Below are 27,927 nucleotides of genomic sequence, written 5' to 3' on the forward strand. Positions count from 1 at the left end.
TAGAGGAACCTGAGAATTAGGAAAGAGGGTGGCAGAGGGACTACAGGACTCTGCTCTCACCCCCAAGTGTGGCTGGCTCAGCAGTGGGGCATCCCCCTAAGCCTGCAGCCTTACTGCATGCATCCGCCTGACTTTATTACTGCCTTTGTGTCAGCATCTCTCCTGGAGAGGGCTCCCCAGAGGCTGTGCAGCAGTCCTGGGGTGCTCTAGCACGGTGGCAGTGCTGACCCCGGTTTGAGCACTCTGCCAACCCTTGCAGGCAGCCACAGTGCCAATAAGAAATGCAGCGGGCACGGGCTGGCAGGGCTGTTTGCAAAGCCAGTCCTTATCCCAGGACACTCAGCAAAGCCATGACACATCCAGCATCTTGGGTTTTGGGGTGGCAGGTGATAGATCATGGTGTGCCATGGGTGCCCGCAGGTGTCGGGGGGGATCCGTGGCTCAGGATGCTTCCCTGTGGATGTTGGGCATTTATCAGCACTGGGTTTTACCCAGCCTTGAGACCTGCCCATTGTGCTCATGTCTTCTCTGCCCCTCTGAGTAACAAACCCAGAAAAATTCTCCTCCTTCCAGCTCGGGCACATCAGCACAGGAGAGGTGAGCAGCAGTGTCCCCTGCAGCCCCGCTGCAGACCTCCCTCTGGGAGGTAAACCAGCTGTTGCCACCGCATGGTAAGCCTTGGTTGTGGTCATTCATGCACCATTAACACTTTCAGATGCATGGGGGCCTGGAGGAGGCAGGAGGCACCTTGCAACCGCAGGCAACATGTCTCTGCCGCCATGTCTGTGTTGCACAGGAGGTAGTGTATCAGTTGAAAAAAGAAAAACTAACTGATTGGGGTCTTGACATCAAGTAATACTCACGTGGGGGATCAGTCAGTCACTTTCTGAACGGAGAGTGAGTCCTCATTGCAGGGGTCCTTGCAGCAGCACCTCCAGCGGGGTCAGGTAAGATTCCCCAAACCTCTCCCTGCTCAGGTCTTCTCCAGCTGTTGGCCGTGTTCCAGAGTATGCATGATCCATCACTACTGCTTATCTCAGCCACAGGGAAAACAGCACTTACATGTCTTAACCATGTGCAGAAGACTGTCCTAGATAACCATTTCTGTGGATTCTTCCTATTGACTGTTTACAAATGCCTGACCACTCAACATCTCACTTCTCCATCCCTGCTCTGTGCTGGGGCTGCACCCGTGGGTGCAGCATGGAGACCATGGGGGAGCTGAGCCCTGGGCATGGGTGCTGATGCTGGGAGCCATCTGGGCAGCAAGCGAGGAAGAGTGGTGATGGGAGTCCAAAGGCCTTTTGGAGCAAGTTCCTGGGATGAGAGCTGAAGGCATCTACTATAATTTTATAATTTAAACCAAAGGGCAATTTGCACATGGGCATCACCACACCCCACTCCCTGGAAAGAGGAGAGCAGCCCTCCTGGTGTCTTCAAACCTGGGGCAGATGTGTCTCTGGAGGATGCTGGAAGCAGATGCTTTTCCCCTGTGCAGGATGGGCACCAGAGAGATTCCGCCTCAACTGGACACAGCCAGGTGCCAGCTCCGTCTTCCCCTGCAGCATCAGCAGTGACACGTTCACCCAGCTGGAGAGATATCTTGGAGGAGGTGGCTGTGCGGTGTCCCTGTGCAATAGCCAGGCAGCCTGAGGACCCCTGCCCACCTACCCATCCTTGTTACAGTCTTGTACCACCAGGAACCCCTTGGGAGGGCTCGGACAGGGCTCTGCCATGTAGCTGTACCCTGCCCAGCCTCAAAGCACCATGCGTGTGGCATTGCCTCCCAGGGGATCTGTACATGGGAGTACCACGCACAGGACATTCCCTCCACAGGGACAAGTAAATTTTATATCTACAAATCTTCCAGAAGAGGCCTTCTGCACTGAGAAGTGGGATTAATTCCAAGGGCTCCCGTTGCAGTGACAGTCACAGTTCCTAGAGCCAGGGAAAGCCCAGCACAGACAGGAGAAATAACAGCTTAGAAACAGAGGCAGAAACTTGTAACGCAGGAGGAGGGGACTGCCGTGGGCAGACACACCACCCTTCAGTGCAGTCGAGGTCTGGTCTGGCTGTGCTTGCTGCAGCACTGTGTTTGGATGGCAGCGCTGGGAGGGTGGCAGTGGGGCAGTGCCAGGCTGTGCCCACCCCAGGGACTCTGTCGTGGAGCAAAGAATGGGCTGGCAGAGCCTCTTGGATCGTGGATGTGCAAACCATCCCAGTGCCCCCACCTCTCTGCTCAGCCGTGCTCATCCCCACGTTCCTCCAGCGCTGCCCAGGTCACACAGACCTCCTCACCTCACCTGTCCTGTCCCTGGCACCCGGCCACCTGGTCACCCGCCCCATGGCTGCCGGCCCGGTGCCTGTGGGGCTCCGGTTACAGCCCTATAAAGGGGGCCAGGACACAGGGCCAGGAGGAAGCCGTGCCGGGCACTTCGGCCCCACAGCCATGGGGAGCAGCACTCTCACCCTGGTCCTCACCATGGCCCTGGTGGCATGCGTGGCCCCTGCGGAGAGGAAGGTAGGGGATGGGTGGTGATGGGAACATGACAGACATGGCACTGGGATGCAGTGTGAGCAGCCAGTGGGGGGGTGTCCCCTCTTAAATGCCATCTCAGGCTGGGACAAGCAGGAGAGCTTTGCGAGCACCTAGTCCAGGCAATGGGCAGGGTACCTCTGTGTCACTCCCAGCCACCCAGTGACCACCTTCACAAAGCTTTGTTCCCACAGGGGCATCATGCATGAAGCATCCTGCAGGGTCTGTGCCCAGGGTTACCATGCATGGGGCATCTCTTCCCATGGGATCTGTGCCGAGGACACTGTGTGTGAGGCCTCTGGGACCCCTACAGGGTCTGTGCCCAGGGGTACCATGCACAGTGCATCCCCTCCCACGGGATCTGTGCCCAGGGGCACCGTGCACACCACTGGGCTGGGACATGCTGGCCAGGGCTGCACCATCCACTTGGCAGCTGGCAGCACCTGGGGGATGATTTCACCAAGGCTGGGACAAGGAGAGCTGTGCTCCACAGTGACACCCACAGCAGGGTTCACAGCTCCGGCTGTGAGACGGTGGGAGGGATGGGGTCCCCCTCTGTGCCGTGTGCAGGGGCAGAGGGGGACCACTGCGGTGTCCCTTCAGTGCCAGCTCAGCGGGCTGTGGAGGAACGAGCAGGACTCGCTGATGGAGATAACAGCTGTGAGAGACAACGGGGACTTCCAGGGGAAATACCTCACACGGGTCACCCTTGCCGGCGGCTGCGCCCGTGCCTCCCCCCTAACGGGCGCCCAGCAGCAGCCCAGCGAGGGGGGCTGGCCCACCTTTGCCTTCACCGTGCGCTGGGACAAGTTCTCCAGTAAGTGCTGGGACACCCAGGGTGGGCACCGCAGGGACACTGGGAGCCACGCGGGTAGCCAGCAGGATTTTTCCTCTTGCTGGAAGTTCTGCTGGGTGATGCTTTGGTGCAGCTAAGCGGAAGGAGGCAGCAGCGTCTGCCTGGCCGTGGGGCTATAGGGCAGTGCTGGGCTCCCATGAGGCAGCCCCTCCTTGCCCAGAGTCTTTGCAGCCATCCCTCCCAGGCAGCCTGGGGTGCCCGTGTGAGTCCGGACTCCATTAGTCCTCGGGGGTGCCTGGCTCACCTGAGGGAGCTGCTGAGGAAGGGCAGGATCCCTCGGAGTGGGCTGAGTGGGTGTGTGGATGTTGGAGTGGAAACATGGCTGTGGCCAGGAGGACGTCGGGGAAGGGGAAGCAGCCAGCTTGTGTCGGTGCATCCCCATTGAACCTCCCAGCAAGCCCTTCCCACAGATGCCACCACCGCCTTCGCGGGGCAGTGCTTTGTGGATACAGGCGGGAAGGAGACGCTGACCACCATGTGGCTGCTGCGTGAAGCCGTCGGGTCCCTGGAGGAGGACTGGAAAGCCACAAGGTAGTGGGGGGACATGGGAGACAGTGACGCTTCCCAGGACCCCTAAGGATGAGCATCCCCCTGGGTGAGGGGACCAACCCTGGGAACCCCACAGTGTGGGTTTGCAGCGGGGGTGCCAATGCCTCCTGGTTAGGGGCTTGCCCTGGCCAGGGGCATCCAGCAGCACCTCAGGGCAAGTTGGGGACATTAAAGGAAAGCCCCAAGTGGGTTGTGTCTGCAGGTCATCCCACAGGAACTCTCTGCTTCCCACAGGGTGGGCAGAAACGTCTTCACACGCAAACGCACCCCAAAAGGAAAGATCCTGCCGAGCTTGTCCCCATCCTGTGAGGACACAGCTTCACCTGCCCCATGACGGCACGTTCCAGCTGCAGCCCGAATACCAGATGCAAACAAACCCAGCCTCTCACATAAGAAAAAAAAAAAAAAAAATTGAAGTCATGTCAGCTGTGGTCATCTTTTTTAAAAAAACTGCCTTCACTCCCCTGCGGAGGCAGCTTCTGTCCCCATGGGTACCCCTGCAGCGGTGAGAACTCACCACTGTCCTTCCCCAGGGACATCTGGATCCTCCCAAGTTACTCCCATCCAGCTACCCAGGCTTATTGCCCACCTCATCCTAACACGAACTTCCACCCTGCACCATCAGTCCCCAGCTGCCTGCTGGTGGCAGACACAGAGTCGGCATCCTGCATCCAGCCACCTTCCTTGTGGTGCCTTCATACCCATCTCTACTAGATGCCCTGCCAGCCCTAGGACTCCCTGTAGGGCTGGGTGATGGAGATAACGGCATTGGTAGGTGTGAGATGTCAGTAAAGCACCTCCTTTGTGCTGCACATCACCTGAAGTAAAATGTGCACAGTTAAAGCCCCCATCCCATCCCATCCCATCCCACCCCATCCCATCATGTCCGCCTGGGCTACAACCAGGGATTTTACCCTTCTCTGCCACTGCATTTCAGCAGTGCCACTCTATCTGCCTCTGTGGACACCTGCCAAGCTTAGTCAGCTCTTTCAACACAGCATTTTTGGCAGGTCCATGGGTGAAGATGAAGCCTCTTGCAGAAGAAGCGTTACAAATATGACACGGCCCCTGGGGATGCCAGCACACTAGCTGTACAGTCCACTGAGCCTGGCCCAGCCCCAGTGAGGCCAGTGCACGCTGCTGGGACATGGAGTGGTGGCTGCCACCTCCCTGGCACCTGAAACAGGGCGGCTTGTACCTGCCAAAAAGGGTAGAAAGGCAGGGGCTGGTGTCAGGCCAGAAGGATGGAGCATGGCATCCAGGACAAGAGCAAGAGATCCCCCAGGGGGGAATTTCTCAGGCCCCTATGATAAGCCCATGAGTTTGGGACTGTAAAAGGCAACAAGGAGGAGTGATCTGTTAGGAGAGGGGTGGTTTCTGCTCACCCCAGCCTTTGCAGCCATCTGGACCAGAGGGAGAAGCACTGAGCAGCACCAGCATTGGGGTCCTGGAGTGAGCTGGGGCTCACGGTGGGCACTGAGCGATGGCACCCCAGAGTGGGAGACCACCACCCCACCACCCCCAATACGCACACCACAGCCCTGCTGCCACAGGACACTGCTGTCCTGAGGATGGTATGTTTTAACACAAATGAATCTCACCCTAATTTTCAGTTGCCCACAGTCCCACGCCCGCTCCGGGCACTGCAGCGCGCAGAGAAGGAGCTCAGGAACGCAGGGACAGCGCACCCTCTGGTTTGTACATCCCAAGGCCCTCAGAGCAGCAAATGTAAGGAAGAGGTGCAAATACAAGGCTGGTCAGATTGTTGGGTGTGTTTGGCAAACACAGTCCCTCGGACCCCAGTGCCTCTCTGGGGTTACTTCTTCCTCCGACTCCTGTAAAAGCAGCAGCTGTTACACAGAAGGCGCTGGGGAAATGCTGTTGCTGCTAAAGCAGAAGACAGAGGGAGCCTTCCCGCCTGAGCAACCACTGAAGCTTGCCCCTCTCCAGGATGCCCTGGTACCACCTGGGGGACACCCTGGCCAGGCAAGTGGCACCAGCAAAGCAGGAAGCAGTTAAATGTTTGAGCAAATAATAATTTCCAGCCTGTGTACACAGGAGGCAGATTCCAAGGCAGGCAGTTGATGCTTTCCAGCTGCTATCAGAGCCTTAAAAAAAGCCCACACCCCCTCCTCTCTGCTCAGCCGTGCTCATCCCCACGTTCCTCCAGCGCTGCCCAGGTCACACAGACCTCCTCACCTCACCTGTCCTGTCCCTGGCACCCTGCCCCCCGGCCACCCACCCCACAGCTGCCGGCCCGGTGCCTGTGGGGCTCCGGTTACAGCCCTATAAAGGGGACCAGGACACAGGGCCAGGAGGAAGCTGTGCCGGGCACTTCGGCCCCACAGCCATGGGGAGCAGCACTTTCGCCCTGGTGCTCGCCCTGGCCCTGGTAGCATGTGTCTCCCCTGTGGAGAGGAAGGTATGGGGATGGGTGGTGAAGGGGGTGTGGTGCTGGATCCCTGCTAGACCCCCAAAGGCTGCTGCTGGGGCTGCGGTGCCCAGCAAGGAGCCGGGGCCGGGCTGGTGGGACCAAGCACCATGCAGTGCTGAGGGAAGTTGTGGAGAGGCTGGGAGGGAGGGACCACTCCTGCAAGGATGCTCCTCTCTGTGGGAACCCCCTCAGAGACCAGCAAACAGAGCTGTGCCCCAGAGAAACCCCGTTTCCCACCAGGCGGGGAGGAAAAGCAGCAGACCATCTCCTTTAGCATGGGGAGGACCCACTGTCCCCAGGGTGGCAGGAGAAAACAGCCCAGAGCGGTGGTTGGACTGAAGGCAATCAGTGCCATGGGGGCTCATGCCAAGACGGCAATGCCAGTGGCACCAGCTTCACACAGGGTGTGTGGCATGTCCCCCAGTGCTGCAGCCATCCTTGGGCAGGGCCAGGATGGCGGGGTGGGAGCAGGATGCCCCCCTGCCCAGCTGGGCACCCCAAGCCACAGCTCTGGCTTTGCAGTGCCTCCTCTCCGGGTCCTGGCGGAGCGACACCGGCTGCCGGATGGTTGTGTCTGTCCTTGGCAAGGATGGCAGCTTCTCTGGTTCCTACCTGCCGGGGCCTGCCATCAGTGACTCTGAAATCCTCACCTCACCGCTGGAAGGGTCCCAGCAGGACACCAGGCTGGTCCCACAGCCAACCTTCTCCTTCACCGTGCACTGGCAGCTCCAAGGTAGGGAGGAGGGGGCCATCACCTTGCAGCAGGGATGCCAGCAGGACGCAGGGGCTGGGTTTGTGCCTCACCACCCTGACTCACACCACCTTGGACCCTTCCAGATGCAGAGACAGTCCAGACAACCGTCTTCCTAGGCCAGTGCTACGTGGGCACCAATGGGGAGGAGACCCTGCATGCCCTGTGGCTTCTGCGAGAAGCTGCTGAGAGCCCCGAAGACGACTGGAAAGCCACCCGGTGAGCGCTGGATCTCAGCCACTGCTGTGCCAAGCTTTCCTGTACCCCGGGGCTGGAGAAGGGAGAAATCCCACAGGATAAGGCATGGTGGGACTGGGAGGGTGAGATGAGTTTGTCACCAGTGATGAGTAGGGGCTAAGGAACATCCCTTGACCCAGTCAGCTCCTGCATCCCGGGCATGCCCCAAGGACAGTGTCTGGCCCCAGCCAGATCCCCTCAAGATTCTCCTTGCACTTTGCCCAGCAGAGATAGAGAAGAGAAGGCTCCGGGGAGACCTTATTGCAGACCTAAAGGGGCCTACCGGAGAGATGGGGAGGGACTCTTTATCAGGGAGTGGAGAGACAGGATGAGGGGAAAAGGCATTAAACTGAAAGAGGGGAGATTTAGATTAGATATTAGGAAGAAATTGTTTACTGTGAGGGTGGTGAGACACTGGAACAGGTTGTCCAGGGAAGCTGTGGATGCTCCATCCCTGCAAGTGTTCAAGACCAGCCTGGATGGGGCTACTGGGAGGTGTCCTTACCCATTGCAGGAGGGCTGCACTAGATGATCTTTAAGCTCCCTTCCAAGCCGAATCATTCTATGGTTCTATGATTCTACGACATGATGCCAGCACCTGGTGTAGTCTCTGCCACACGGTGCTGGAGCCCTTAGGTATCAGCATCCAGCAAGACAGCATGGGACACGGTGCCTCACATCACACTTCCCCTCTGTACCCACCACCACAATGTAGGTGACCCCATCTGGGTGAACCACAGTGATCTGGACTTTCCTGCAGGATTGGCACCAGCATTTTCACCCGGATAAAATAACAGCAAGTGGGAAAATCCCGGAGGCCCAGGACAGCAAGGAGATGGCGATTCCCCCAGCCAGGCTCTGCCCGCGCTGACGTGCTGCATTTCAGCAGCTCTCGCCCCACAGGTTCATGGTTTCCCAGGCAAGTTCAGCCCAGCACGAACGCTGGGCACTAGCTGCAAAATAAAGGGTTTCTGTGGGGATGCAGAGCTTGGCTCTGGTTTCTGCCCTGCCTCAGACCCGTGGGGTTTGGCTTGCCCCACAGCCACCTTCCCGCGGGGAGGTTTCACGCAGCATCGCCAAGGGCAGCAGGGTCCCCAAGGATGGAGGGCTCTCCCATGTCCCCTCCCTGGCAGCACGCAGGAACCTGCAAACCTACTGCTCTGCTCTGGGTAACTTACCCATTGGGGGTCCCTCACAAACATCCCCGGGTGGTGCGGGGTGGCCTGGGCTGTGTCCAGGTGGCAGGATGAGGGACATCCTTGGTGGGATGTCATGGGCAGCATGTCCCAGGGCTGCAGGGCACGCTGCAGGCAGCTCGCCCTCCCCGTGCGAGCGGAGCAGAGGAAGTTTCTCAGGCACCCGAATGGGGGGCGGCGGGGGGGGAGGGGTGTGTTACTGCAAATGGCTTTTGCAGAGCCGGCAGCCTCCTGTTCCCAGCCCCGGCGGATGTGGTGCGGTGGCCGGCTGCCAGCTCCCCTCCCGCCCCGGGAACGGGGAAAGATCCCAAACAGCCCATCCCAGGAGAGGACTCTCAGTGCGGCTGTCCCCCCCCCAACAGTGCACACCCAGGGTCTCCAGCCAAGCCCCAGCTACACTGCACGTGGTCAGGGAAAGGACGCATCTGGCACCCACTGGGTTTTTTCCAGGCATCCCAGCCTGGACTCTCTGCTTTCTGCCTCAGACACCTTGATAAAGTGGTCCAGCATGACCAGCTCCATGCTGGCCCCCCAACACACTGAACCCACAAGGTTCAGCAACCCCGGGGTGCTGAGGTGCAGTTTTGGGAGCTGGGGGAAGGCGGTGGCTCTACTGCCGTATTTCCAGTTGCCTTTTTAAATGGGTGATTGGATTTCTGCTTGTTTTTCCATTTCCACCAATATCCAGCAGCTGGTGCTAGTGGATAAAAATAGGATGGATGCTGATACAGGGCTTAGGTTTCCTTTGAAAAGGAGGGTCTGTCTTACTTCTGCTACTGACTGAAATTCCCACCTCTCTGAGAAATCCCAACTTCTGTGAAAAAAAAAAAAAAAAAAGCAAAAGCTGATTCCTTTAAATCCACGAGCAGGGGGTGTTTCGTACCAGCCACACAGCCCAGGTCCTCCCTAGCAATAGGAGGCAAATTTCATTTCGTGCTTTCATAATTTTCAGTACATCGCTACCATAGAAAGGAGATGGCACCGCCGACACTTGGGGAGTCACCAAGCAAAAGAGAGAGGGTTTCCACTCGGCAACACCCACACGGGGCTTGCCAAGGGCTGAGCAGAATATTTTGCCATAGATGGGATAGATGTCGCAGAGGGTCTGCAGCAAGGAGGAGGAGGAGGGTGGCAGATATACCAGGTTCTTCACGTTCCTCTGCCTGATGGAAACAAGGTGCGAGCCTCCTCGGCCAAAGGACTCATTCCAGGCATTTTTATCATCGCTACCCTTTCACTCAAGGCATGAGGCCGGGGCTGGGCTTCCTTCCTCTGGCCGGCTCGGCACTGATCGCTGTGGGACCGGCAAGAAAACACAGCCTCTCCCTGCCCGAGACCGCAGAGCAGCTGTCCCCAAAACTGCCATGGGCAGAGATGTCCCCAGTGCAGCACGGGGACCAGCTCTGCAATGTCCCGACCTCTGCCACAAGCTTTCCCCAGAGCAGGGCAGCGCTGGCTGGCGCGGGATCCGGTGTGCGGCCACCTTTGATGAGGAGCCCACCGGGCTGGCCTGGCTCCCTGCCTGCTCTCCCAGAGCTACCTCCCCTCCTGACACTCAGCCAAGCAAGCCAGACCACTGGCAGAGCACCGAGGTGACCCCACTGCCGCAGGCCAAACACCAGCTCTGGTAGCCACTCCCTGCTTTGCTGGCAACACTACTGTTTTATTTCAGGTGACTCACACAATATTGATTAGCCCTGGGCCAGGGACTCCAGGTGACAACAGTGTCATTACACTCCCTGGCCTTGAACTGCAAAAAAAATGAAACAAAAGCAAGGACAGGGTCTGAGATCTTCCTGTCCTGGGGAAAAAGGTCCAGTGGCTCCCTGGGGATGCTCAGTGGATGCCTGCCCTGGCCACAGCAGAGCTGTGGCCTACCCTGTTATGAGCGTGCTGCCGGCCCACAGGTGAGCCACCCCAGGCCTGTCCCTCCTCCCTGGGCAGAGACGCAACCATCAATTTCATATCTCCTTCCCCTGCACAGCCATCCTTCCCTTCCCAGGTGGGCTGCAAGCAGGGTGGTGCCTACACCCACCACTTTGATGGGGTTCTCATGCTCCCAAACCCCACGCCAGGCTCCGCAGCTTGAGCCTCAGGGTCTGCAAGTGCCTCCAGTGGACCCAGCAATCACACCCCTGATTTAGCAACCACCCGGCAGGCAAGGCCCTCCCCGCGGCCCCCCGGCAGAGGGGAAGGGGGCTGTTGCACCACCCTGACTCTGCTCTGCTTCCTGTGATTGTGCAGCTCCCCATTACGAAAGCGGTGGTGGGGGCAGACACCATCCTCCTGGCGCTTCCTACCAGAGAAGCTGCTGGCTTCCACAGCACCGGGGGCTGGGGTGCGAGCGGGTCACACCTGGGCCTTGGGGGGGGTCACAACACCCACTTGCCTCCAAAAGTGGTTGGAGAGTGTTTTCGCACCCTTGAAGAAGTGCAAACTCACACCCCATGTCTCAACCAGCCCCTCTGTGCAGTGCCAGCCACGGGAAGGGAAGGCAGCGCGCGTTCCCCTTCGTTAGGCAGTGACAGTGATCACCTCCAAGCCTCCCTTGGGTTCCTCCCACAACGCTCCCACCCCCTGCCTGGTGCCTCCATCCAGCAGCCCAACCCCTCATTGAAACCACCACAGACAACACAGTCGCACATGACTAGTATTCATTTACATGTTATTGATATGGAAATTATTAATTATTATCCTGATCTAGTTGAAGATGTCACTGCTCATTGCAAGGGGCTGGAGTAGATGACCTTTAAAGGTTCCTCCCACCCCAAACCATTCTATATGATTCTATGAAATGTCCTGAAGTAGGATGAGGGGAGATGCTCAACAGGTATGACTAAGCTGCACTCCAGGAAGGACGCCGCTCACCAGCTCAAAGCGTTTCTGCTCAGCCCTTGGGAGCAACCAGAGCCAGCTGACTGCATCACCGGCCAGTGCGGCAAAGCTCGGGCACACAGGGATGCAACTGTGAAACCATCCCATGGCCAGAGCCTCCAGAAGGGCAAGCAGGCTCTGCTGCTCCCTGCTCCACACCCCCTCAGCAGTCCAGTTCGAGGCGTGCCTTCCCCCCCTCCCCCGAGGCCCAGACACCCCGCTCTCAGGACTGTGGGAGATGAAAGGCTCAGCCCCTATGGAAGGGAAACGGCACACGCGGCTCGGGAAGGACTCCAAACTACCTTCTCTAGCCAGGCCAGGAGCTGTGCCTGTGGCTCAAAAGCTAGCAGGAACAGGCGAAAGGGAGGGTCTGTCGCAACAGCAGGACCACTCCCCGTGAGGGCACTGAAGGTCAGCTTGCTATCTCACACCTAGAAATCAGGCAAGACTGCAGGATTAAGGGGAAGGGACAAAGGAGACATGCTGACGGCTACCAGACACAGTAAAGAAGTGCAGGACCCAGCCTGTTCACCTCCACCTGGGCAGGGAAGAAGCAAGGCAGTGGCCTCCATCACCAACTGCATCCAGTCAGACCAAGTACGGGCCCCTCAGGCCTGACTGCCTTCACCTTCCATGCCACAGGCCATCCCCACGAGCCACAGGACACACCCCGGGCTCCAAGCTGTGTCAGCAGCCATAGTAAAGTTCCCAGAGTTTGCCACCCCATCTCAGATAGAGTCCTGCTATAGATACATAGAGTGTCAGAACAGGTCAACCCTAAAATGATTCCTCCCTGGCAAACCCTCTGAGCTGTCAGCAATAGGGAGAGTATTCAGAAGAATGTGCTTTGATAGATTATCTGTTAATGCAGTTCCGCTTGTCCCTGCCTGGCAGGTTGCTCAGTGTCACCCCCAGGAGCAGGAGGCGGCGGTGGTCACATCTCATCAGTGCGGTGCTGCTGGATGACAACGCTGGCCGTGCGTTCCACCCACTCCTGCCTCTTGGCTTTCCACCCCACCGGCACCTCTACCTGCAGGGGGTCGCTCTGGGCATGCCGCTCCGGGGGCCGGGAAGGGCCCAGCTCAGAGCCCGTGGCCACTGGAGGGTCAGAGGATGAGTTGCTGTTGAAATAGGATCTGGGATCACGGTTGGGTAGACTCTGCTCCTCTTCCCATGACTGATTGAGGCTGCCCAACAAGTGGTCCTCAGGCTCTGGGCTGAACCCCTCCAGCACAGCGTCCTTCTGCACATCAGGTGCTACCTGGTTTGAGATCTCACGGATCTGCCGTGACAGCACTGCAAGAGAGGTAGAGCCAGCTCTGTCATCCCCAGCCTCCCACCTTTCTGTTTTGAGCCCACAGAGCCCACGAGAGGAAAACAAACTATTCAACTCAGCCTGCCTCTTCCCAGGGGAGGTGGGAAGGGGATGCTGCACAGTTGCCAGGCACGAGCTCAGCTTGTGCTTCAAGAAGGAGTGAATTCCTCCAGTTCTGGTAAAGTCCCTTGCCCAGGGCCCTGCCCCAAGGTGGGCTTCTGCAAGAGGTCACTCCAGGCAAGGGGCTGCTGGGCTGGAGGCGTTCCCAGGTTCCAGGCTGAGGAAGGTGCTCTGCCCCAGAGGGGCTTCACCTGTAGGCACATCTCAGCCCCAGGGGCACTCACCTCTGAGCTCTGGCTGTGGCTCTCTTCTCCCAAATGAGCAGAAGCTGGGGGAGAGGATGAGGCAGAAGGACAGGAACACGACCTGGGAACAGAAAGAAGATCAGCAAAGGACATAGATAGCATCACCCGCCACAATAAACACCTCTATTGCAAACTTGTAAGTACAGCAGAGACCACTTCACAGACACCGGGGCTGAAGCCACTCACCATGGTGCAGGTTTTTGCTGTGGTAGTTTTCATGGTGGACTGTCTCACCAAGGCCTGCAGTTTCTGCAACTGCTCGAGCAGTGACCTGCACGAGAGCCGGCAACACAGGTTAATGCAGCAGCTGAACCAACAGCTGCACGCTCCCCTCCTCCCCCTTTGCAGCCAGTGACAGACCACAATCCCAAGAAGAGGAAGAGCCTTCCCCACCACATCTCCTGCCACGTCCAACAATGAGAACTCACATGTTCTGCTTCTGCAGCAGCTGCACCTTCTTCTGCAGCTCGTGGTTCTGAGCTGTGCAGGCTGCCACCCTTTCCAGGAAAGAGGAAAAGCATGGGGGAAGAACAGAGAGGTTCTGTTAGTCAACAGCAGGGACTTCACCAGAGTCTCCCCTTGGGTAATAGGCCACCATCTCTGGGTGGCTGGGGCAGAAAAAATTGCTCCTGGAGTCTATCTGGCACCACTCGAAGCAAAGCCCAGAGAGTGACATCTCACACCAGGTTTGGGGAGGGGAGAGCCTTGCCCAGTCCCACACAGAATCACCAGACTAATCCATAAGGATGCTTGCTCCCAGCGGCACACCAGCCCTGTAGATCCACAACGTCAGGCTGTATTGCAAACTAGCCTGACCTGGAGAACACGCTGGACCTGGCAGGCCAGCACCTGGCTTGAACAGAGCAAGCTCTGGGCTATTTCCAGGCTATGCCCCGAGCTTCTGAGCTCCCTGAGAAGAGCTGCTGCCCTACAGGGTCAGCCTCACTTTCTGTCCAGGGTGGGAAGACCCCAGCAGTGGCGCAGCACAGTAACCCCTGTTCCCAACCCCTGGGAACATGGTTAGCACAACTAATGCCATTTTACGAGGCGAGCATCATTCCAGTGCGTCATGTATTCCTTTCCTTTCCCTCATTATCAGACCCTGAAGGTCCTGTGCACCATGTAGACAAATCAAACAAATTTCTTCTTCCCCTCCCTACCAGCCTCAAGGTTCCTGGGCGCCAGACTGATTACTTCCTTCCTTACCAGCCTTGAAGGTCCCAGGCACCTGGCCAGCCCAGTGCTGCTGATGACCCTGTCACAGAGCAGGGAAGCCTAACAGCACACAGAGCACCATCCATAGAATCAAGCAGTCACAAGCCCTAAGGGGGAACTTGCACCGGAGCTGCTGCTGGAGAGTGAGACCCAGGACCCCCCCTGGCCAGGGACACCTCCACCATCATCTGCTTCCTCCCAGGATTGAGGGAGTGACTCACGTTCTTCTGTATCATTTTCAAGTCTAGATTATGTTCGTTATATTGACACAGCAAACCATGTATTGAGATCTGACCCAATCGGCAGAGTCCAGGTGATGAGAAATCATACATTAAGTTGTATTAGGATCTAGGTGACTAGAAATTTTAAGTTAAGTTATATTATAAATTTTATATTATGCTGCTTATAGATTGTACTACATTGATTCTGCTTGTAGAAACCCCGTGCCATTCCAATCAAAAATTCTGTGCTATTGTAACCAGAACATCTTAAGAATCAAAGCTATAAGTGAAACTATGATTTAGTGCAATCATCATTCTGCCAAGGGTCCCTAAAAAGGGGACTGTCTGTCCCCTCAGTGTTGGCTGACACTACTGTGTGCCCATACCTGTTTTCCAGGCCATCCATGTAGATCTTCTTCCTGCGACGACTATCCTGGGCTGACTGCTTGTTCCGGATCTTCCGACGCACTTTCTTAAGAAGCCGCTCTTCAGCCTGCAAGAGCCATTTCTCGTTAGCAGCAAGGCCAGGGCATGGGCAATCCAGCCCACACAAACCCTGCACGCATTGCAGCGCTCAGCCCACGCACTTTAGTCCTCTGTCCCTCCCACACCACTGAATGAACAGCAGGAGCTGCAAGGCAAACTCTGGCCTGCTGGTGCGGCCAGCAGCTTCCCCGGTGTAGCAAAAGTGAGGCATAACTATGGGAGATGAAAAGGCTGCAGCTCACAAGCCAATAGGCGCATGGGAAAAAGTAGGTGGGAGGCATTTGTGGTGTAACTGCCTCCTGCAAGCAGTCATGAGCGAGGAGACTGACCCGACAGCAGCCCGACTCTTTGCTCTTCCTATCTACCTCATCAGCAATGCAGAAGCTGCTGTGTGTGTGGCCTCGCAAGGAGGGAAAGGACAGCAAGCCCCGCCACACACTGCCCTGAACACAGCAGCTGGGCACTAGCGCTCTCATCAAGGCACCACCCTGTATTTTCAAACCCCTACTCTGGCTGAAACATTCAAGCGATGCAAGTCTGTTTGGGAGTGACAGGCTGTAGTGAGGACTCACTTTGGTCAGTGGCCCACAGGTTGGTAATGAAACACCTTCTTTCTCCAGGAGCTGCCTCTCCTCCTCCGTCAGGACCAGCTCCGGGAAGTTGGACTACAAAACAGCAAAAGTACACCCACTGAGAACGCACAGTAGGGGGGATTCCACCCCAGGGCAGAGAGGGTGTGCAGAAAGCACACAGAACTGGGATCAGCTCTCCTAAAGCAGCATCATGCTTTCCTCAGAAATATCCCCCACAAGAGCCAAGCCAGGAGAGAAGGGGAGATGTGACCAGAAGCAAAGGCTGAGGCACACATGCATGGCAGCCAGTACCTGCACGATGGCTCCAGGCACAAGCTGGGGTCCAGCATCCACAGCAACAGCAACTGGGAAACTAGAGCTCTCTTCCAGTGCCTTGCTTGTGCCTTCCAAACCTGTCCATGTCTCTGGGGAAGGAAAGGAAAGTCAAGCACTGGGCTTCAGTCAGGCAGCACCTGATCAGCCAGCTTTGCATAGCATGAAACCACAACCTTACAGCAGCAGAAAGCCACTAAACTGCTCTCTCCATCACTGCCTGGCAACCACCCAAAAAAACTCAACATGGGACTGCATTTCTGCTTGCACCCAGGACAGAAAGAGCCCAAACACACCACTTACCAAGGTCAATGGAAAAATCTCCTTCTGCCGTGTCAGACCTCACGCTTTCCAGTACAGGCCAGTCCCGATGGAGGAAATAGTTGTGATCAACCTGGACAATATCTGAGCTCGGAGGGCTGCTGGCAAAGTCGCTGTTGGGGCTATGGGACAGATGCTGATCCTCAGAAATGCCGCTGTCACTGTCAGCAGGCAAATAACCCTGCAGTGTGCCTGGTTCTTCTTCAAAAGGGCTCAGCAAGGAGCTGATGAAGTCATCCACCTCCTTGTCTAGGAGCTGCAGAGAAAAAGCTTTTACTCAGCAGGGAGCCAAACCTCCTGAACCACAACCCAGCAGTGACTCCTTCCAGTGAGCTCACCTCAGGCTCTGGCAGGCCCCAGTCTTCCAGCAGAGCATTATCCTCCCCTGGGATTTCAGGGCAAGGAGCATCATCCTTCAGAAGGAAGTCAAGCAGGTCCTCATCTGCCAGGGCAGCCAGTTCCTCCGGGCACGACATCTGAGCAGGACACCCAAAGTGAGCATAGGCAGCGGGAGAGACAGCAGGACAACTCCGAGATGTCCCTCAGCCCCTACAGACACATCTCCCAGTGCAACAGCAACAGCTGCCAGGGTCCTGCAGTGACAACCAGCCCAAGAGTACTTCCTCAACAAGGCTATCGTACCAGCACTGGTGGCCCTACCATACCAGTTTCCCCACCAGACAATTGGAACCCAGCCACAGGAGCTACAGGAAGGAGGGGGAAAGTAGAAGGACCCCAGTTTTTCTGCGCTGGAGACCATGCAAGATCCTGCTGTTCCACTGAAGCCCGAAGATGCTGTACCCCTAGCATGCAGCCAGCAAGGCCAGCACCCTGTCACAGGCGAATTATTAAGAGAAGTCATCGTCGTGAAGTTAACTAAATGGGTTTTACTAATGATTAAACAATGATCAAACGATAATTGATCGATGATCAAGTGAAAATGAAATGGCAATCAAATGGTGACTAAGCAATAATTGAATGGTAAACAATGATTCGACAACAGTTTAAAGGATAAGTTAGGCACTGGTCAAACACTCTGCTACTCACTGACACTCTACTAGTCACTACACTTCTAATAATTAAGCTATAGCTGGATATCTGTAAACGTCACAAGGATGTAATATGCTTTCAGGCGGCATGTAAAATGCTGCTTATCTCACAGCAGCTATCAGGCACTGGGTAAAGGGTCTCTCAGCTTCGATGGATAACCTTGAGAGACGTCCCTGCCCAAGGGGAGATCACGGCCATGCAGACCGCTGCCATATGGGCCCAGGGGGGCACAAAGTGACAGACTCGGTGTCAGCTCCCCCTTGGTGTTCCTGCCGGAGGCAGCTGTGGCCACTTTAGTTTCATTTTTCTCTAGTCCCAGCTCGGGCTGGCAGTGTTATCTCCTGGTAATGAGCCTGGGCTCCTCGTCCCCTGAGGAGACGCAGCCTGGCAGGGTCCTGGGCCAGGCCTGCTGGTGGGTGATGCCTGAACCAAAGCCCTGCTCACCCAGCCAGAGCCGGGGCATCCCTCCCACCTCCTGGTTAGTGGAGATGGCTAAGCTTTCACATCTAGCTGGCAGGTGTCGCAATCAGGAAAAACAAACAAACAAACAAACCAACCAAAAACCTTCTCCCCCCCAAAACAAAATAAAAATAGAAGGCCAGGGCAGTCGCCAGCCACAGGCCTGCTGTGCCAGCTGCCTGGGAGCGGGAAGCCAGAGGGCACGGCGAGCACGGCCTCAACAGCTCAAAGCAGAGCCGGGAGGGGTCGGGGAGCCGGGCCGAGCCCCACCACGCCGGGCCCGTTGCTCCCACGGACTGAGGATACTCCGCCTGGGAAGCGTGGGCCAGGCAAGCAGCGCCGACAGGAGGAGAGGGGACAGCGGGGTGATAGGGCCGCGCAGGAGACATCCCCCCGCCCCCGCCCGGACACTCACCCGAGGGGCGCCACGAAGCCTCCCACAGCCCCAGCCGCGGGGGCGGCGCGCTGCGGCCTGCGGGGGCCGGGCAGCGCAGCCCGAGGCCTGACCGCCGGCCGGGCGCCCTGCAGAGCCCGGGGGCGGAGATCCCGGTCCCCCGGTGCCCCCAAATCCCGGTGCGTCCCGTCCTCCCCTACCCCCGCCATTACCTCACCTCAGCGCGACGCCGCCGCCCGGCCCCGCCGCTTCCACCTCACCCGCCTCCCAGCCGCCACCGCGCGCCCGTAGGCCCCGCCCCTCCCGGGAGGGTGCGGCGGCGCCGCCCATTGGCCGGTGGCGGCGGGAGCGCGCGTAGGGGCGGGAGCGAGCGGCGGGGCGGCGGCGGCCGGGCGAGGGGGGGGAGGGGAGTTGGCGGGTGGCGAGCGGCGCGTAGCTGTGGGCGAGTGGCCGGGATGCGGGGGAGGAAGGGGGGGGACAAGGACGGGATGCCGGGCGGAGGGTAGCCCCCGGTACCGTACCGTACCGTACCGTGCCGAACCCTGTCGTGCCGTCCGGCGCCGCGGCGTGGCCCCGGCGCATGCGCGGCGGGGGGCGGCGGGGCGGGAAGCGGGCGGTGCCGCCCCGCTCCGCAGAGCCTCGGCGGGGCTGCCGCGCTGCTCCTGCCCGCGCACAGGTACGGGGACGGGGGAGACACGGAGGGCGGCCCGATAACCGGGAAGGGGGGTGTCCTGGGGAGCGGTAGCGCTCTGGATCGCGGGGGGCTGCCGGAAACGGATGTCCCGGGGGGAACCCGCCCCGTTTACCGGGGGTGGGGGGGGTGGGGGTGTCGTGTCCCGGTTACCGGGGCCTCCGTGCTCTCACCAGGGCGGTGACCCAGGGGCTGCCGGGGGTCGGTCATGCCTTGGCCCCTCCGGGGCTGGCGGCTGCCCAGCGCAGGGAGCCCCGGGGCGGCACTGGCAGGCGGGGCCTGGCCCCGTTAATCTCGGCCTTGCCCCAAAATAGCCGCAGGCCTCGTCCCGAAGTCTCCGGGGACCGAGCGGGAGAGGCTTGGCTCCGGACACGGAGGGGGGTCAAAGCTTCCCCCCCACCCCGACTTCCTACGCCCACCCGTCCCGTACGCGAGTGGGAAGGGTGTCTGCCTCTGGCCTGCGGCGGCGTTTTGGGTGGGGACACCGGAGGACACGCTCCCCACGTCGCAACCGGAGGAGGTCACCACCACCTCCCCGAGCTCCTGCTAAACATCCCGGGACGTGGGCTCTGGGGTTGGGGGGGACGTGGGCACTGTGTGGGGCAGGGCAGACCCCCCGTCGGGGGACAGCCACCCTCCCCGGGAGGGAGCAGCTAACCGGGCAAGGGAAACCCTGCCCCATCCTCTGCCCGTTGCCGTCCCGTCCTCGCTCCCGGCCGGATCCTGCCCGCGCCCCTGCGAGCTCCCCGGCCCTTTGAATCTGCCGGCAGGATGTCTACATGCTTCTGCCGTGGCTTCATCGCTGGCTGTTAGACCCATATTTGGTAGCAATAATTGTTTACTCCTTTCTCCTCTCCCCCCGGAGCCTCGCTGCTGAGAAGGGGAGGGGACATATTTTTGGGATCTTTAGCTTTGCCGGAGAGCCCGCGGCTAAAGGAACCAAAAACCCTCCTGCAGGCCATGGGGTGAAACACCTCCCCCGCCTCGCCCACGAGCGCTCGCTAAATGGGCTACGGGTGGTGTGTGGTGAGCACTAGCCAAGCGCGCTGCTTGCTTGCCCAAAAGGCAGTGGCAGGAGCTTGGTGCATCCCTAAGTGGCACTTCCCGTCAGATTGGGGGAGGGGGAGTGGGAAGGCTGAGGAAGACGGAACGGGGACGCCCTCCTTTCTGGAACTGAGCTTTGATGACTGCTGGGTGGAGGAATGCCCCCCAAAACCCAGCCACGTTCTTATATCGCTTTCCCCTTTCTCCCTGGCCAGTGGCATGGTGGTGGGCTAGTCGCTTGCCTTGGCAAGCACGGGTGGCCTAATCAGGGCACGTGGCGGTCTCTGGAGGCTGTGAGAGCCCCCACTGCACCCCGAGTGCTGCCTTTGGGGTGCTGTGCTGGAGGGCCAGCTCACTAAAGGATGCAGGAGAGGCTGCAGATGGAGTCCTGGCCCTGCTCAGCCTCACATATGCCTTGGTGGTGGGCAGCCTGGGGGTGCCGCCATGTGTGCCCACTTCCTTTCGGAGGTGAAGGGATGCCCAGCAGGAGTGGACAGGCCTGGGCGGGAAATGCCACCAGTTAATGGCCAGAGCTGCTTTACCTCAGTACGGGCGAGCATCGTCCATCCCTTCCCCATTTCCCACGCTGAGCAGGGCTGTCCTCCCTGCGGCGGCCAGAGGATGCTCCTGCCCCATCCGTGGGGATCAGCCATGGGGCTGGGCTCACCGGCCACTCACGCTCCCCAGGAGCAAGCTGGGCCTTGGCTGTAAGAAACCATCATTGCGTCCGATGAGGACGTGCGGCTGGGAAAGAGGAACCGGGGTGAATGGGCTCGGCAGCGTGGCAGCACCGGGGCTGCCGGCTCAGCCTTCCTGTTGTCATGAGGCTAAGCCACCCGGATCTGTGTATACTGGTCCCATACTGGAGAACCTGGCCAGAGCCAGGTCTGGCTTCTTACCCTGTTAATTTGTGACCTGGTTCATCGTGCTGTTGTGCAGACACCGATGTCCCAGCAAAGCCACCGCCGGCAGGCATCGCGGTGGCCTGGTACTTGCCTGGCTGTGCCTGCAGAAAACCTCGGCAGTGAGGTGGTTTGCAGCTGATCAAGCTTCCTGCAGCCAGCTCCCAGCCTGGAGGTGGTCTGGAGTAGGGCCTTTCCCCAGTGAAATTTGACATTGCCATAAAAAAACCAAAAACCCCCAAAAAACCCAAAAACAAACAAAAAAACCCAACAAACCCAAACCTCATCCGGAGTCTCCTTCAGAAAGAGCATGTTAAAAAAGGGCTAAATTGTCATGTTTGAAGGTTTGCAGCTTCTTCTGGAAACTCACCGTCAGTGCGCCAGCAGGCTGCTATCGAATTTTGGTTGTTTTTTTTTTGTTTTTTTTTTTTTTTTTTTAAGATATAAAACCTCCTCTGTAAAACCGTTCTCGCGGCACTAAACTCTGCTGGTACAAATATAGCAGTTACGTCACGTGACGGAAAACTCACTCTCAGTGGTCCCGGCAATGACGCGCTGGCTCCTCGGACCGGCGCGGCACTGCCGGCCTGCGGCCACCCCTGCCTTTAAGCAGAGCCCGGAGACCACCACCACCACCACCATGATGGTTTTGCTCACCCTGTGAGATGGAGACAGCCGGAAAGGCTCCCCCCCCGGGGTGTGGGACCCCATCAAGAAACCACCCACCCCCTCCAACCCCCCATTTTGGGATGGTTGAAGGGTTGCACGCAGCTTGCTATAAAATGCAGAAGTGTGTTAATCTGGCTGCTGTCTCGCTGCGCCGGTGCCTTATCTGACTTTTTGCATACCGACGACCAATTGCGAGCGGGTTTGCTTTGCTCTGGAGGCGAGCCAGCGCAGAAATTTGGTGTGTGTTCATCGAGACTTGGTTTATTTGGGTTTTTTTTTTTTTGGTTGGTTTTGTCTTGTTGATTTTTTTGTTGTTTTTGTTTTTTTTTTTCTTTCCAGTGGGACAGCTGGAATTTTGCTGTCCTTTTCCTTTATTTTTCTGGTTTGCAGTGCCGGGGCTCCCACGCTGTCTCATCCGTTATGTCTAGTCCGGCTTTTCCTCCCCCACGTGGTACCCAGAGGGGAGAGGTCTGCAAGGGCCGAGCCCTGCCTTCGTGCCATCGCAGGAGGCAGTGGATTTGCTAAACCCCCTGTGATTAATTGCCACGTTTGCTCACAAGCCTCTCCAGGGCTGGAGGAGGTGTATTTCTTACGCAGCAGAGAGCGGTTCTGCTTCAGACGTTGATGTCAGCAAAGTTCAGCTGCTGGAGCCTGAACTGTTTCCGTAGAATACGGGAATTAGAATGAACCATCTCTGTCTTTCCTCTGAGCGTTTCCTTGATGTTGTGAGCGCCTGCCCTGCTCAGCTCTCTCTTTTTTGTGAGACAGTGGGAAGGCTTCAGCAGTCATCCTCCTGCGGGGGCTTGGAAAGCATGGTGGCCCCCGTGAAATGTGTGCTAAGGGGTGCCTGAGGCTCAGCGCCTGATTTTGGGTGGCTTTGGGGAGGGCAAGAGGAGGCTGCAGAAATGGCCGGGCATGGCCTTGCTGCTCTCGGTTCCTCTCTGCTGTCTGGCGTCCTCCCCTCCCCTCCCCTTCCTCCACGGTCTCTGACCTTGTCCTGGCAGTGGCATGTTCTCCTTTTCCTGCCAAGGGACGGAAAGCAGCTTTATGCTCAACTCAAGAATATTTTTAGATATGGAGTTAGATGGCCTGGTGACCACAGTAGCCCGCCCTGCGTATGAAATATTCAGAAAGCCCTTTCTACAGCAGGGTGTTCCTCGTCCCTTCGGCTCCACAGCTCGGCTGGTGCTTCCGGGTAGATGGCAACGGCACCTCCAGGCTGCCACCGGGCTCCCTTCGCTCCAGACCCCAAAATGCATTTCATTCCTCATCAGTGGAGCCAGTGGGGGCCGCGGGCCTCTGCAGAAACATTGCCGAACGGCTCAGGAATGCAGAGCTGGAGCTGCTCCATGTGCTGGCGGAGGCGGCACGCTCCTCCGTCCCTGCCTCCCACCCCGCACCACCAGCAATGGCGTTACGGCTCTGCGGGAGCCGGACCCCTGCCCTCCGACTTGCTCCTGGCCAAAATCAGATGCAAGAGCTTTTTATCCATTCAGCTTTTATTCCAGATCCTGCCCCTAGCCTGCTCGGGGCTGTGGTTGGGAGCAGCCCGCATCAGTGTACCCCCTTCCGTGGGGGACCAGAGCTGGCAGCATGTCACAGCTCTCGCCGTGTGCCACTGCCGTGTGAGGGAGGCTGCCAGCAAGTCTTGCCCAAGAACCTTCCCCGGGCCAGGCTGAGGATGCACGTGGCCAAGAACCTTTCCCTGAGGGCCATAATAGGAGGCCTGGTAGGAGATAATCAATCTAAAAGAGAACAAGCAGACGTGGTGCATCTCACCGGTGCTCTGGCATCCTCCCGCCCGCCGGGGTTTAAGGACAAGGCAGCCTGGGTCGGGACAGAGCAGGGGAGTCCTTCCCCGTGAGCAGGCTCTCAGGGAGAGGAAAAGGCACGTCACTGCTGGAGAGCATCGGGCTGGGGCTGACCGGGAATTCTGAGCAGGGCAGGGAGCAGTGGGGCAGGGCGAAGGACCCGTCGCAGGGACCCCGAGGTGTGGGGCAACCTGGGAAAGCACTGAAAGCTGCTGCACTGTGGATAAGCCCAAAGGAAAGGGCTCTTACAAACCCTACAGGTTCTTAGGCAGGCAAGCAGGGGGCTTATTTACATCCTCCTTTTACTTTCCGATTTCACTCTGCTGTAAGAATATCGCGGTGCTAATTAGGTGTTATTGAACTTGGTGTTTTGGAGCCCTGTTGAGGGGTGCTCGCTCTGAAGCTGATCTGCACAATCCTTCAAGGTGGCAGCTGATCCTTCAAGCTGAACCCGGCCTGGGGCCTGTTTCAGGTGGCATGGTGCAGCTCTCGTGTGCCCTGGCAGCGAGACCTGCAGCAGCTGGTCCCTCGCCCTCCTGCACATCAACCCATGCATGGATTCCCCAGCCCTGGATTTGTGCAGTAGCTGCCGTAGACCCCGAGCTCTGAGCACTCACTCGGTGCAAGTAGTGCTTTCCCCATGTAATTATTTTTAATGGGCAAGTTCAGTGCCTGATGCCCTTATCTTGCTTCCCCGAGCGGCTCCGGGCTTTTCCGTCCCTCCCTGCTCAGGGGACACTGTCAGCTCAGCACTGTCCACTGGCGACGTGGGGGGCTCTGATAGCCAGGGCAGGGCCCTGCCAGCTCCGCGTCAAAGCTTGGTTTTCCTCTTGTGGCTTCTGTTGTCACGGCAGGTTTAATTATAACCCCTTCCATCATGTTCTCCCGACTTATCTTGTGCCCTCCCGCACGCTCGCTTCCTCCTCACTGGCACCATCTCCGCCGGGTACCAGCTGCTGTCACTCCTGCAGGCGAGCAAAATCAGCTTTGGGACCTTGGGACGAGGAGACAAGGGTCCCAACGCTGGCCGGAGACCCCAGGGTCAGTACGGAGCTGGTCCCACAGAGTGGGACCCCCTCGCAGGCTCGCCAGCACGGGGCCCAGCCCTTGCTCACCAGCAGAAGCTGGGTTCCTGCTTTTGGGGAGCAGAGGTTCTGCTGGAGGGGAGGAGGAGGAGAAGGAGGAAGGACCCTGCACACTGGAAGGGCCAGTGGTCAGAACTAACCCATCTGTCTCCTCCAGCAGGTGACGCAGGAGTGGGGACAGCCCAGCCGCCACCATGGTTGCCCTCTCGCTGAAGATCAGCATTGGGAATGTGGTGAAGACGATGCAGTTTGAGCCCTCCACCATGGTGTACGACGCCTGCCGGATGATCCGCGAGCGGGTGCCTGAGGCCCAGATGGGACAGCGTAAGTCCATGGTGGAGCTGGCTGCTGTGCCAGGGCCACCCCGGCTTAACTCCTGGCATGTCACCAGTGTCCCTTTCCTATCTAGTCCCCCTGCCCATCTGGGCTTTCCCAGAGCAGTTGTGGGTGCAGGGAGCAAGGTCCAAGTCCTTCTGCCCAGTTGAGGTGAGGGGCTGAGTTCCTCGGGCTTCCTCCTTGACACACCAGAAGGAATTTGGGGAGCCGGAGGGTAGGAAAACACATTTGGAAGTGAAATAACTCATCGAGCTCTTTGAGCCTGCTCCCCCTTCTGTCTCTGCTCCTCTCTCCTGCTTGTGTCCATCACCACTAGCCAGGACTATGTGGGTTTAAACAGTTGCAGGGGTCATAGTGAGCGTTAACAAACCATGTAAGTTAATGTTTCCTTTCTTGGGGGATATATAGTCCTCTGTCAGGTCTTCCCCCCCCACATGTGCAGCTCTCTGCCAGGCCTGTGCTGGTGCTTTATTACCTTGCTAAGCTTTCTCAGCTGTAATTTCTCCCTGCTGCTGCCAGGCTCAAAATTAAGCTTATGGCTCATGAGCTCATGATGTGACTCACGCCCACGCGGCCATGGCCTGTCCCCGGCATGGATAGGGGGGGCTGGAGCACTGGGACATCGCCTTGTCGGCTCTCCTGGTCCCCTGCCACCTCCGAAAGCGGCCGTGCCACAGGGGAGACGCAGCAAACAGGAGGTCAGGAGTCGTGGGAAGAGGAGGGGAGGGGGAGCGTGGCGACATCTGGGAGCAGCAAATTCCTGGAGGATGAAAGGAAATGCCTTCTCCGTCGTGCCCGGCTGGCCAGTGGTCCGGCCAACCTCAGCTTTCGGTTTCAGAGAGGGACTGACTGAATGTTTGTGTGGATGTGGGGCTGTAGCCATGTTGGAGGGAGCATTGCATTTCCTGCTCCTGGGCGTGAGCCAGCCTGCTTATGAAAAAAAAAAAAAAAAGGCAAGGGGAAAGCCTTAAAGGGAACTGCTTATTCCTGAGTTCCTTTTCAGTTGCTCACAGCTTTTTTTTCCCCTATCAGTTCACTAGAGCTCTTGTTTCTCTTTGCTCTCCTTACCCAGTGGCACTGAGAGGTCCCTTTTTGAGCTGCCCTTAGTTTTTTGTCGCCTTTGGGCTGGGGGAGCTTTGGTGTGGGTTTCCAGCTCCACTCTTGTTCTGTCTCGGGAAGCTCCTCTCCCCCCCCAAGCTATGGATCTGGGGCAAGCTGCTCAGTTTTCAGTGCTTTAGAGTTACCCTCTTGGAATTTCCTTCGAAAACAGCTTTTTTTTTTTTTTTTCTTTTTTAATTTGAAAATAAAATGGCAAGCCTCCTTGATTTTTCTGCTCCCTGTTTAGTAGGATCCCAGCGGCAGTATTAGCCAGGCAGGAGTGGGGCGGCTCAGGAATTTGTCCCTCCCCGCAGAGAGCTGCCAAGGGGATGACGCGTTATGAATGTGGCCAGCCAAGACAGCCTGCGGCACGGGGTTCTTGAAAGGTGGAGAAAGACCTTTCCCAGGGCAAAGTCAGGCGTGGTCCTGGCCTCTTGCAGCATGAAAACAGGGCTATCCCTGTGGGTCTGAGCTGGGGTGCCACTGCCCCGGCTCCAGCAGCAGCAATTTCACCGGGTACCTCCACCCTGAAGGAGCAGGATGTGGTGAATAGCGCTTATTCGCCACCTCTGAGACCTTGTAAGCCTTGATCTCATACCCCTTCAGCCTCCTTCTCCCCAAGCGGAGGAGTCCCAGCTCCTTTTAGTCCTTCATACCAAAGCTCCATCAGTTAAATTTTCTCTCTATATATTTTTTCAAACTCTGCTGTGTTCTTCTGGGGAGGTGCAGACCACAGCACCTCAGAGTACTCAAAGTGTGGATGAGCCTAAGTTTTATAGACCGGTTCCCACCACCCTTCCTGGTGATCCCCAGCAGCTTATTACCTTGCTGTCACTGCTGCTATACATTGCACTGAAGGTTTTGGAGAGCTGTCAACCACAACGCCAAGTTCTTCCTGCTGTTGTGACTATCAGTTCCAAGTTCAGCATTGCGTAGGCATGCTTCAGATGATTTTTTCCGTAGATAACTGTGGTAAAACATGTATCTCAAAGCTTCTTTGTCAGGTTTGTTGCCTGCCCACTCGTTAGGTTTAGATTCCAGCGTTCACAGTGCTGCTGTGCTTCACGTGCTGAGCTGCACCAATGCACACCCCAGGGCACAGGCTGCATTTGGCAGCCCTGTCCTGCTCAGGATTACCCTGGCAGAGACTTTTACCTCTTTTTCAGCCAATGATTTTGGGCTGTTCCTCTCGGATGAAGACCCCAAGAAAGGAATCTGGCTGGAGGCTGGGAAGGCTCTGGACTACTACATGCTTCGCAATGGGGTAAGCATCTATCCCGCATCCTTCCAGCTGGTACCTGCCTTGGCTCTGCAATTGGATGTGCCCGCAGCGAGGAGAAGCTGCGGGTGCTTGCTCTGCTGCCTTGCATTCTGCCTGGGTGTACCCCATGTGCCCCCCCCATAGCCCCGGGGAGAAGGGAGCTGTTGGCGCGGTGGTGGGATGTGGGCACCCTGCGCTGGTGCTGCTGGTGGGAGCTGTGCTCCTCTCTGCCCGCAGGACACCATGGAGTACAAGAAGAAGCAGCGACCCCTGAAGATCCGCATGCTGGATGGGACAGTGAAAACTGTGATGGTGGATGACTCCAAAACCGTCACGGACATGCTCATGACAATCTGTGCCCGGATTGGTGAGAGGAGGGGGCAGCAATAGGGGGGAGGAAGGGAGGTGGGGAGAGGTGGCAGCATCTCGTGGGGCGTACCAGGGGAGCAGCAGCAGGCATAGCCAAGGACACTGCACCTCCAGGCTCTCTGTTTGGCAGCAATATGCTGAGCTCAGACCTCTGCGCTCCTGTAGGCATCACCAACTATGACGAGTACTCGCTTGTTCGGGAGATTATGGAAGAGAAGAAGGAAGAGGTTACCGGCACCATCAAGAAGGACAAGACCCTGCTGCGAGATGAGAAGAAGATGGAGAAACTCAAGCAGAAGTTGCACACAGATGATGAGTGTAGGTGTCTGCATGTGCTGGGGATGGGGTCAGCCTGTGCCAAGGGGAGCAGGGTCCCCTGCAAGGGGAAGAGCTGACACACAGAAGTGGAGGTGACAGTGGAGAGCACTGTGGCAAGGGAATACGTGTCCACGCTCCCTGGAGCCTCCTGCCTGGAGGCTCAGGGCAGAGGGTTGATA

The 27,927-nt window shown here is 57.8% G+C and overlaps 4 protein-coding genes across 4 annotated transcripts in view; 3 read left to right on the forward strand and 1 right to left on the reverse strand.

Moving 5' to 3' along the window:
* The first annotated feature begins 2,449 nt into the window (after window positions 1-2,449).
* On the forward strand, window positions 2,450-4,275 carry LOC141477326 (avidin-like). Its single transcript, XM_074166443.1, has 4 exons — window positions 2,450-2,521; window positions 3,140-3,353; window positions 3,803-3,923; window positions 4,176-4,275. Exons 1-4 carry the CDS (start codon window positions 2,450-2,452, stop codon window positions 4,273-4,275), a joined length of 507 nt encoding a protein of 168 aa, XP_074022544.1.
* Window positions 4,276-6,261: 1,986 nt separating this feature from the next.
* LOC141477584 (avidin-like) lies at window positions 6,262-8,348 on the forward strand. The gene is made up of 4 exons (XM_074166805.1): window positions 6,262-6,363; window positions 6,898-7,108; window positions 7,213-7,345; window positions 8,124-8,348. Exons 1-4 carry the CDS (start codon window positions 6,292-6,294, stop codon window positions 8,155-8,157), a joined length of 450 nt encoding a protein of 149 aa, XP_074022906.1. The 5' UTR covers window positions 6,262-6,291; the 3' UTR covers window positions 8,158-8,348.
* Window positions 8,349-11,195: 2,847 nt separating this feature from the next.
* CREB3 (cAMP responsive element binding protein 3) lies at window positions 11,196-16,737 on the reverse strand. Its single transcript, XM_074166865.1, has 9 exons — window positions 16,600-16,737; window positions 16,244-16,517; window positions 15,920-16,032; window positions 15,608-15,700; window positions 14,936-15,042; window positions 13,542-13,610; window positions 13,300-13,384; window positions 13,093-13,174; window positions 11,196-12,729 (listed from the first exon to the last, which is right to left on the reverse strand). Exons 1-9 carry the CDS (start codon window positions 16,735-16,737, stop codon window positions 12,368-12,370), a joined length of 1,323 nt encoding a protein of 440 aa, XP_074022966.1. The 3' UTR covers window positions 11,196-12,367.
* Window positions 16,738-18,756: 2,019 nt separating this feature from the next.
* TLN1 (talin 1) overlaps window positions 18,757-27,927 on the forward strand; it is a 35,297-nt gene continuing 26,126 nt past the window's right edge. Inside the window, exons 1-5 of the mRNA XM_074166866.1 lie at window positions 18,757-18,840; window positions 24,527-24,690; window positions 26,967-27,064; window positions 27,299-27,428; window positions 27,596-27,748. Of these exons, the coding sequence (XP_074022967.1) occupies window positions 24,561-24,690; window positions 26,967-27,064; window positions 27,299-27,428; window positions 27,596-27,748 (511 nt within the window). The 5' untranslated portion in view covers window positions 18,757-18,840; window positions 24,527-24,560. The remainder of the gene's footprint in view (window positions 18,841-24,526; window positions 24,691-26,966; window positions 27,065-27,298; window positions 27,429-27,595; window positions 27,749-27,927) is intronic.

The sequence above is a fragment of the Numenius arquata genome, chromosome Z (genome assembly GCF_964106895.1).
Source record: "Numenius arquata chromosome Z, bNumArq3.hap1.1, whole genome shotgun sequence".
NCBI classification, from domain to species: Eukaryota; Metazoa; Chordata; class Aves; order Charadriiformes; family Scolopacidae; genus Numenius; species Numenius arquata.